Source organism: Molossus molossus, unplaced genomic scaffold (genome assembly GCF_014108415.1).
Source record: "Molossus molossus isolate mMolMol1 unplaced genomic scaffold, mMolMol1.p scaffold_m16_p_19, whole genome shotgun sequence".
Classification (NCBI taxonomy): Eukaryota; Metazoa; Chordata; class Mammalia; order Chiroptera; family Molossidae; genus Molossus; species Molossus molossus.
The window spans coordinates 42,996,456-43,006,578 of NW_023425354.1; the positions used below are offsets into that span (position 1 = coordinate 42,996,456).

Consider the following 10,123-nt stretch of genomic DNA (forward strand, 5'->3'; position numbering starts at 1 on the left):
CAGGGGAGGCACCATGGTCACGGCCCCTGGCTCACCCCCACCCCAGGGCTGGCGTACTGCCGCCACCTGTCCACGGTGCGGACCCACCTGTCAGCGCTGGTGCATCACAGCATCATCCCGCCGGCCCGGCCCCCGGGAGCCTCGGGGGGCCTCACCAAGGATGTGTGGAGCAAGTATCAGAAGGATGAGCAGGTACACTCGGGGGCCCAGGGCCAGAGGGGCTGGGGTGGGCGGCAGTGAGGTGCAGAGCGGTCTCTGGGAGCAGCTTTTACAGGCCTACGGGGCACTCAGTAAACCACAGGCAGGGCAGCGGACCTTGGAGAGGCCGGGGTCATGGTAGAATCTGACAGCTGGGCCTGTGGTTTCCCAGGAAGGGTGCTGGACAGGCATCCATTCCGCATCCACATCACCCCACAGCCTTGGGCAGGTCTCAACAGCTCTCCGGGCTCTGTTTCTTCCCTGAAAGGCGGGGGTTGAAGTAGATCTCATCCAGCTCCCAAGTGGGGTGAGGGGGATGTGATGCCCCGACACAGTTTCCCTGGGCTTCAACAGAGTGACTAACTCACTGTTCCCAGCCCCAGCTCCCCAGGGGATGGGGTCACCCAGAGGGGCCACAGTGACAGTGGGGACTCACAGTCTTTGCTTCTTGGGTCCCTCAGAACTACAAGGAGCTGGAGCTGCTGCGGCAAGTTTACTACGGAGGCGTGGAGCACGACATCCGCAAGGACGTCTGGCCCTTCCTGCTCGGCCACTACAAGTTCGGCATGAGCAAGAAGGAGATGGAGCAGGTGAGGGGAGCCGTGCCCGTGGGGCGGGGGCTGGGGAGTCTGGCCAAGGGACCTGAGGGAGGGGGCCTCAGAAGGCTCAGCCCCTTCCCAGCCAGAAAGAAACATGGCAGAGGAGGGCTAGCAGAGGTGCCCACTGTCCTCGCCCCAGGCCCGAGCCCAGTCTTCCGCTGCCCCAGCCTCTGCAGAGGAGGGCCTGGTGCACCTCTCCCCATGGTCACGGTGTGGTCCAAGTGCAGGTGGACGCAGTGGTGGCGGCAAGGTACCAGCGGGTACTGGCCGAGTGGAAGGCCTGTGAGACGGTGGTGAGGCAGCGGGAGCGGGAGGCTCACCCAGCCACGCTCACCAAGTTCTCCTCGGGCAGCAGCATCGACAGCCACGTGCAGCACCTCCTCCACCGGGATTCCACCATCAGCAATGACGTGAGCCCGACGGGACCTGGGGAGGGGGCAGAGGGGCGGGCCGGGGGGCAAAGCCACCAGTGTTCTACTGCCGGAGTCCTGAGCAGCAGCCCAGCCTCTAGTACTCACTGGCCATGGAGCCCTGAGAAAGTGGCTTAATGTGCCTGTGTCTCATTTTCTTCTTGGGGTCACAGCAATGAAGGGAGATAGCGCACTGTGTTCTGTTTTAATGGACTAGCAGGGAAAGATGGGTTTATGGGGATTAGTGAAGCCCTCCTCCTCATAGAGAGGCAGCAAGGCTAAGAATGGCCCCTGGGTTCTAGACCCAGGTCCACCACTGACAAGATGAGTGACTTGTCTTCCCGTCTCTGGGCCTCTGTCAGCTTCAGTATCCTTTAATTGTAGAGGTTTCACTGGGAGCTGTTGCTGGAGACCAGGGAGCACACAGAGTAGTACTATTGGTCCAATGGCAAGACCTCCCCCACTGCGGAGTCTTCCTCATCTTATAGAGCTGGCTACGCAGAGCCAGTCCAGAGCCTGCCGGGTCTTTGGCATTACCCCTGCCTTTAGGTGAACAAGTCCCATACTGTGGCTGTTGGGCCCGACCAGAAGTGATAACAAGTCTCAGGTTTAAAGAGACTCTTTTAGCCCTGGTCGATTTGGCTCAGCAGTTGGAGCGTCAGCCCGCAGTCCAGAGAGATGCGGGTTCAGTTCCCGCTAAGGGCATGTACCTCGGTTGCAGTTTGTCCCCTGCCCCGGTTGGGGTTGTGTGGGAGGCAGCCACTCGATGTGTCCCTTTCACGTCGATGTTTCTTTCTCTCTCTCTCTTCCTCTCTCTCCCCAGTCTGTCTGAACAAAAATGGAAAAATGTCCTCGGGTAAGGATAAAAAAATAAATAAAAATAAATAAATAAAGAGACTATTTTACGAACATGTTTTTTCTCTTTCTTTTTAAAAAAAATTTTTTTCTTTATTGACTTTAGAGAGAGAAAGGGAGAGAAACATCGATGAGAGAGAACATTGATTGGCTGCCTCCTGCATGCCCCCCACTGGGGATCGGGCCCTGACTGGGAATTGAACCAGCGACCTCTTGGTGCATGGGTCGATGCTCAACCACTGAGCCACACCAGCTGGGCTGTTTTTTCTCGTTCTTTCTCTCTTTTGTTAATCCTCACGCAAGGACATTTTCCCGTTGATTTTTAGATAGAGTGGGAGGGAGAGAGAGAGAGAAAGAGAGAAACATTGATGTGAAAGAAACACATCGAGTGGCTGCCTCCTGTGCAACCCCAACCAGGGCTGAGGATCAAACCTGCAACCCAGGCACATGCCCTTGACTAGGAATCAAACCCAAGACCCTTTGGGGCAGGCCAATGCTCTAACCACTGAGCCAAAAACATTTTTTCTTTAAAATTGTCGCTTTAGACCATGTGTATTCTGGCCACTTTACTAAATCCTTGCTAATGTTAATAGAAACTCAAGCTGAAGCAAGACTTAAAGAAATATAACTACCGCCCTGGCCAGTTTGGCTCAGTGGTTAGAGCATCAGCCTGCGGTCCAGAGAGACCCGGGTTCGGTTCCCGCTAAGGGCGCGTACCTCGGTCGCAGTTTGTCCCCAGCCCTGGTTGGCTGTGCGGGTGGCAGCCACTCAATGTGTCCTTTTCACAAAAAATGGAAAAATGTCCTCGGGTGAGGAAAAAAAAAAGAAAAGAAATATAACTACCAAGGCACACTCTCCTTTCATGTGTTCTGTTCTTAATCCCCTACTCATAAGCATCTTCTTTCCCTCTGGCTTTGGGTTTTATACAATCCCGAGTCTGTCCCAGTGTCCCAGTTGCTTCATTCAGACAGCAGCGGCCTTGGCTGGCCCTGCTCTGCGGCTGTGGATGGCCTCAGCATCGTGGCTTCCCTGATGCTGACCCAACACACCTCATGCTTCTTGCCCAAAGTGAAAACTCCTTTTAGCATCCCTTTCCCTACATACTCCAAATAGAAAAACAATGAAAAACCAGGCTGCATATGTCTCTCTTCTTGTCCCCGTGACTTGTCCATGGTGATGGCCCGTTTCCAATCAGCAAAATGTTTCCTTTCCCTTCTTCCCTCTCCTCAGCTTGACCGAGGCTAATATAACTGATTAGGTCCTTGCAAGAAGAGTTTCCTGCCTTGTTCTATTGAACAGTCAGTGCTGAAAATAAGGAAGAACTTGTTTTTTCTACCACCTCCTGCCTGCCGTCCCCCAGGCTGCCCCAGCAACCACACCAAAAGGCAGCCCTACTGACCGGGGCAGCCTCCTGACTAGGTGTTTGTGGAACGATACAGTTCACACTGGCCGTCGAGTGCCACTGTGTGGCCAGGCCTCCAGTTCCCCTTCTTCGCTGCAGCAGCCACAGGAAACCTGGAGTTTTCTTATGCCCCAGGAAGAAGCCAGAGGAAGGGACGGGATAGGGCTGAAGTCTTCTTGTTTGCCTGGAGCGTGATTTCTCTCCGCCTGGTCAGCTGGCTCCGAAGGGGAGGCTTGGCGCCCGCCCGCCCCAGGGAGGCAGTGTTGGAGGCCATGGGGTGGGAGTAGGAGGTGTGAAGAGAGCTCTTCATCCCTCTCACTCATTCGGACCCCAGGAAGGAGAACTGAGCCGAGGTGGAGTGCTGAGGTGCAGGTGTGAGCCCCACCGTCTGTTCTCCCCACCAGGTGTTCATCTCTATGGATGACCTAGAGCCCCCAAAGCCCCAAGGCACTGAAGATTCCAGACCAGAGCCTGAGGAGGAACGGGGAGCAGGGCCCCCGGGCACCGCCGTGGTGGAGCAGCAGCAGTCAGTGGAGTTTGATTCTCCAGACTCAGGACTGCCTTCTTCTCGCAATTATTCCGTGGCCTCAGGCATCCAGTCGAGCATAGATGAGGGGCCCAGTGTGGGCTTCGAGGAGGACTGCGGTGGGGAGGAAGGCTCCGACAGGCCGGTACCTGCAGTCCACACTTTCTCCGAACCCCAAGATCCCAGCCAGGAGAAGGCCTCTCAGGCCAGCGAGCTGGAGGCAGGGGAGGAGCTTGCTGCTGTGTGCGCAGCTGCCTACACTGTATGTGGACATTCCCCAGGCGCTGTTCACAGCTGCCCCAGAGCCCTCCTGCCATTCCAAAGCTTGGGGACAGGCTGGCGGGTGGAAGGTGGGGGTGCCTATCTTGGAAGGCCTGGAGCTCATCTCAGCATCCCCAGAGGACTCTGTTCTCTGGGTCCCTTGTCTCCCTGCCTTTGCTGCATTCCCTGTGGGCGCCACCTCTGGCCCCCAGCTCACTCTTGAGGGCCCTCCACTCTTTCAGATAGAACTATTGGACACCGTGGCCTTAAATCTGCACCGCATAGATAAGGACGTGCAGCGATGTGACCGCAACTACTGGTACTTCACAGCCCCCAACCTCGAGAGGCTCAGAGACGTCATGTGCAGGTGCCAGTGCAGGGCGGGGCTCAGGGCGGGAGGCAGGGACCCTGCTCTGCAAGACTAGATCTGCAGGCGCCCTGCCCCAGAACTCCCGGGACTCCCTCTGTCGGGAGCACGCTTCCCTGAGCTGCCTCCTGCCACCCTTCAGCGTAGAGGTCTTTCGGATCGGGAAGCCTTATCTTATTTCCCTCACTCCAGGGCTTCCCCACCCCAGTGTTGTCTCTCTCCCTGAACCCCTGAATGCCTGAGGACAGGGCCTATGGGTTCACCATTGTACTCCCAGTGCTTCAGGGTCCCGGAAGGCTGACGTTTGGGTAGCACGCTCCTCTAGGGGCCATCTCCCTAGGGACCCCAGGGGAGGGGAGTGGCACACACCTGCAGTGACTCTGGCCCTGGCATTTCAGCTACGTGTGGGAACACCTGGACATGGGCTATGTGCAGGGCATGTGTGATCTGCTGGCACCGCTCCTGGTCATCCTTGATAATGGTGAGGGGGCCGGGGAAGGGGGCGTGTTCCCGCAGTGGCACTGGGGTTGAGCTGACATAAGCTGGAGAAGAAAAGGAGACTTCTAGGTCTAGATGGGTGGGAATATTAGCCAGCTCTGTCCTCTGGGCCACAGGACACCCCTGTGAAGTGAGGTGTTGGGGTCTTCTGCCCTGTGGCCTCACTGCTGTCTCCCCTTAGATCAGTTGACCTACAGCTGTTTCAGCCACCTCATGAAGAGGATGAGCCAAAACTTCCCTAATGGGGGCGCCATGGACACCCACTTTGCTAACATGCGCTCCCTCATCCAGGTGAGGACTGTAGCCGCCTCTGAGCACGTGACCAGGCCCCACTGGGCCAGGGAGCATTCCCAAAACCTCTTTTACATATAAGCTTAATTTCTTTAATTTCAAAAACATTTATTTTTCCAGCCAGATGTTAATGTGGGCTTCTATTCCTGGCTCTGGTGCTCCGGGCTGGGGAGCCCAGTGTGGGGTTAAGACCCCACGCTTCTCGGGGAACTTTGCAGCTGAGATATCCCTGCAGAATCTCAGGAACAGGAGCTGCCCTTTGCATGTCTCTGCCCCCTACCAGTCTCCATGTGGCTCCTGTAAATCCTTGGTTGGCGATTCAGGTTGATCGCTGTATAACTTAGTTGTGATTCCAGTTTGGACCTGGGAGGAGGTGAGTGTAACTTCCACCTATTCTGTTGCCATCTTGGATCCACCTTGATATTCAATATTATACTAGTTTCAGGTGTACAGCATAGTGGTTAGACATCTTCCTAATTTATGAGACGAGGGGATCCCCCCAAAAGTCTGGTCCTCACCTGGCACCATACATAGCTATTACAATATTGTTGACTGTATTCCCTATGCTGTAGTTTACATGCTTATGACTGTTTTGTAACTGCCTGTTGGTGCATCTTAATCCCTTCAACCTTTTACACGCCCATCTGGCAGCCATCCGCTTGTTCTCTGTATCTATGAGTCTTTCTGAAAAACATCGTTGTCAATGTTAATACCTTGAGGAGGAATGTCAGTATGTGAGTGCCATGCTCACGAAGGTTCTGGCAAAGAGTGTGGTTATTGATGAACTCAAACACCCAGAGCCCTGGCCAGGCGGCTCAGTTGGTTAGAGCATTGTCCAGTGCACTGAAAAGTTGTGGGTTCGATTCCCGGTCAGGGAACATACCTAGGAAGAGGGTTCAATTCCTAGTCAGGGACCATACAGGAGGCAACCGATCGATGTTTCTCACATCGATGTTTCTCTCTTTCTAAAAAAAAATAAACGTATCCTCAGGTGAGGATTAAAAAAAGAAGAAGGAAAAAAAAATTTTTTTAATAAAAAAAGAAGACGACACCCTGGCCGGTTTGGCTCAGCATGTTAGAGCGTTGGCCCGCGGACCAGAGACCCAGGTTCGGTTTCCTCTAAGGGCACGTACCTTGGTTGCAGTTTGTCTCCAGCCTCCTTGGGGTCGTGTGGGTGGCGACCACTGGATATGTCTCACGTCGATGTTTCTCTCTGTCTTTCCCCTCCCCCTCTATCTGAGGATAAATGCAAACATGTCCTCAGGTGAGGATAAAAAAAGAAGAAATCAAACACCCAGAAAGTGGTATAACTCCAAAAACAGTGAAACCCAGAGAGATGGGTGGGGCCACAGAGCGCAGCCTCCAGGAGCCAGGCAAGGGCCCTGGCACAGCCACCAGGCGCCACAGCAGAAGGGGCCTGGTGGAGGGTGGGGACAGCAGGGGGAGGAGCTTCGGTTCAGTCCTTCCCCCTCTTTCCACCCACAAGATCCTGGACTCAGAGCTGTTTGAGCTGATGCATCAGAATGGAGACTACACCCACTTCTACTTCTGCTACCGCTGGTTCCTGCTGGACTTTAAGAGAGGTAAGAGGAGGGTTGGTTGGCGGGCCTGGGTTGGGTTGTGGGAGACCCTTCTGCCCCAAAGTCAGTGGTTCTGGGCCCTAACTGAACTTCGGAACCACTTTGGAACTGTGTAGAAACGCCAGTGCCCTGGGCTTTGCCCAGCCTCAGACTGCTAGTGCGGCTGGATTCCTGGGCATGGGGGTTTTAAAAGCTCCTTAGGTGAATCCAAAGTGAAAACACAGTGGAAAATCACCCTTGGGCAATGGTTTTTGGAACTGTTTTCTCACCAAATCTCCTGAGCACCAAGGTTTGTAAAAACAGCAGCTCTAGCTGGAGAGGGCAGTGTGGAGTCCGTGGGAGCCCGGTGTGCAGGGATTACCAAGGAGAAGGGCAGGGTCTGGGCCTGAGGCATGGAACCCATCCCTCTTGGACCCAGGACTTCGGCCCCTGGAGCTCTGTCTCCACATGCGGCTCCGTCGGAGGCCCCTGGGCAGCCAGGCTCAGCCTTAGCCCCTTGCTGTCCCCAGAGCTGCTGTATGAGGATGTGTTTGCTGTGTGGGAGGTGATCTGGGCGGCCCAGCACATCTCATCAGAGCACTTTGTCCTATTCATTGCCCTGGCCCTGGTGGAGGCCTACCGTGAGATTATCCGTGACAACAACATGGACTTCACCGACATCATCAAGTTCTTCAACGGTAGGACCTCATCCAGCCATGCTGGCTGCCCCCAGCAGGGACACAGGGGCCTCCACTCCTGGCCTGGGCATGTTTGGAGGAGCTCAGAAATGCCGGGTCCCTTTCCTGCATGCAAATGTCAGGAGCCCAGCAGGTGGAAATGGAGCAGGGTGGCCAGCCACAGGGCTCGTCCCAGACTAGTGCCCTTGCTCTGGCATTCCCACAGTTATCCATGTTTCCTCCAGAACGAGCCGAGCATCACGATGCCCAGGAGATCCTGCGGATTGCCCGGGACCTCGTCCACAAGGTGCAGATGCTCATAGAGAACAAGTGAGGGCTACGGCCAGGAGGCAGCAGCCAGCCAGAGCCTGGGCTCCGGGCCCCCGGGCTCCCACAGGGAGAGGTGCAGGGGCGACCCAGCAGAGACTGCCCCAACTCTCAGCCAACCCTGCCTGCCCAGCCGTGTTCCTAACAAAGTGTGAGCCTGGGATCCGACTCTGGGCAGTTCTGGCCCCTGCAGGGCAAGTCAGGGGCCAGGGTACCCTCATATCAGGGCCAGGATGGGAAGGGGCAGCCTCAGGGAGCAGCAGATTTGGGGAACACCTACTCTGCTCCCCTCTCAAACACCTGGAAATAACCCCACTGCCACCTGCAGCCTCAGACTGACTGCTCATGTCCCCTCCTGGGTCAGCCTGGGGCCCTGTAGAGTTATCAGGGTTATAGTTGCCTGGGCCCCTTCTGGTGAGGGTCATGTGAGGCAAGGGTACTCTGCTGTATTTCTTCTGAGAGTCCCTTTGCGGGACCTGTGGGTGTATGCACACCAACCACAGTCAGGGCAGCCAGAATGGCTGCCAGTTTGGGCGTGTTTCCTGGGCTGCCTTCCGGGCCCTTCTCTGAAACGGGCAGTCAGACACGGGGCCTGGTGGGAGCAGCCCACCTCAGCCGCACTGCCACTGCCTTTGGCTACCTGAGGTGACCCCCTGCACTCCCCCAGCCCATACGGTGCACCCACGTCTGTCTGTACCATTCACTCTTGCCACCTTGCTCTTGCTTTATGCATTAGATGCATCCCTGAAAATTGTATAAATGACCCTTTGCCAGCGGGAGGATCTGGAATGTGCTTGGAGCACTTCCTCTCGAGAGGAATCTCAGGGTGATTCTTAGGGAAGTGATCCTGTCACAGCCTCCTCTCAAAGGTGGCTCAGTAACTTGAGGGCAGTCCGTCATCTATCCCAGGCATCTGCTGAGACCTGAGGCTGGGGGGAGGGGTGGTGCCTGGGTCTCCCCTTTTTGTTGCTGGTGAGAAGCAAGGCTAGCTCTGCCTTCCATGCACTTCTCAGATGTCGAGGGGCCTAAGGACCCAGAAACCCCCTTGGAAGAGCCTCACTCATGGTGGGGGTGTCATGCTGCTTGTTCTGTTATCCCCACCCCCACCTCCCAACACTTGCAGGCTGGGCCTTGCCCCAGGGCCAGGAGACCACTCTGCCACAGGGGCTGGGGCCTGCCCAGCAATCACTAAGGTCTGGAGACTCCCTGCACTTGAGAAACACAAAAAAGGGCCCTGCAGCCCTTCTGCACCCAGCACAGCCTCCCCAGCCCACCCCCTGCCCCAGGCACTGCACGGCCTTTTGGGGGCCAGCCTGTCCCATCGCCCACCCTTGTCTGTGAGTCCTTGGCCTCCACCAAGCATGGTGGCCATTGTGTGCCTGCCTTAGTGACTCAGTGGTTTTGTGAGGAGTAGAGTGTGTATGTTTTTTGGCTCAAAAACTATACTCTTCAGTGTAACAAACCAATAAACACAGCATTTGTCAATGTTTGAGGCTCTGGGGGATGCTTGTGGGCTGGTGCTGGAGAGTGAGTGACTGTGTATTGGGGAATTCTATAATCTCCACAATGGAACAGTAAAGAAGGCCAAGCCCGCAAGGCAAGGATGGCGAAAAAAGAGAACCAAATTGTCCAAGAGAAAGGGACCTCGGCTATGGGCTGGTTGGAGTGGGATGATAGACAGACACCCCGCTATCAGACAGAGCCCTTAAGACCAGCAGTCCCATCTCAAACTGACCAGTGGCCTCTGCAGCCTCTGGATTAGTGTAGGTCCCTGTCCCACCCCTTCCCCAGCCTGCCCTCCTAAACAGCTACAGCAATGATGAGCTTGACTGGGAATCTGCAGGAGCCTTCCAGCCTCTCCAGCTAGTGGGGAAGACCCCGCCCCTCTGGCCTTGGCTCCTGCCCACTGAGCACCATCTTTGAGATGCCTGCTTCAGACGGGGGGGGGGGGGGGGGGGGGGGGGGGCATCAAGAGGGGTCAAACCTGCTGAGGCATGGAAAGGGCCCCTGACTATCCTGCCCACCTTCCCCGACCCCATCCCATGGTCCCAGGTGGAGGGCTTCAGCGTGTGGTCTGGTCTAGAAGACACTGACATCTGAGCATTAGGGCCTACTGTCAACTCACTCCTAGCTGCCAGGCAAGGAAACCAGTT

At 55.9% G+C, this 10,123-nt stretch overlaps 1 protein-coding gene across 2 annotated transcripts in view; it reads left to right on the forward strand.

Annotated features, from left to right (window-relative positions):
• The window catches only part of SGSM2 (small G protein signaling modulator 2), a 38,023-nt gene extending 28,853 nt beyond the window's left edge, over nt 1-9,170 (forward strand). For both annotated transcript variants that reach the window (XM_036269680.1, XM_036269679.1), the window contains 10 exons: nt 47-192; nt 660-788; nt 1,025-1,207; nt 3,869-4,252; nt 4,494-4,618; nt 5,017-5,099; nt 5,298-5,407; nt 6,894-6,990; nt 7,497-7,664; nt 7,889-9,170. In XM_036269680.1, coding sequence (XP_036125573.1) covers nt 47-192; nt 660-788; nt 1,025-1,207; nt 3,869-4,252; nt 4,494-4,618; nt 5,017-5,099; nt 5,298-5,407; nt 6,894-6,990; nt 7,497-7,664; nt 7,889-7,977 — 1,514 coding nt within the window. In that variant the 3' untranslated portion in view covers nt 7,978-9,170. The remainder of the gene's footprint in view (nt 1-46; nt 193-659; nt 789-1,024; nt 1,208-3,868; nt 4,253-4,493; nt 4,619-5,016; nt 5,100-5,297; nt 5,408-6,893; nt 6,991-7,496; nt 7,665-7,888) is intronic.
• Nucleotides 9,171-10,123: the final 953 nt, after the last annotated feature.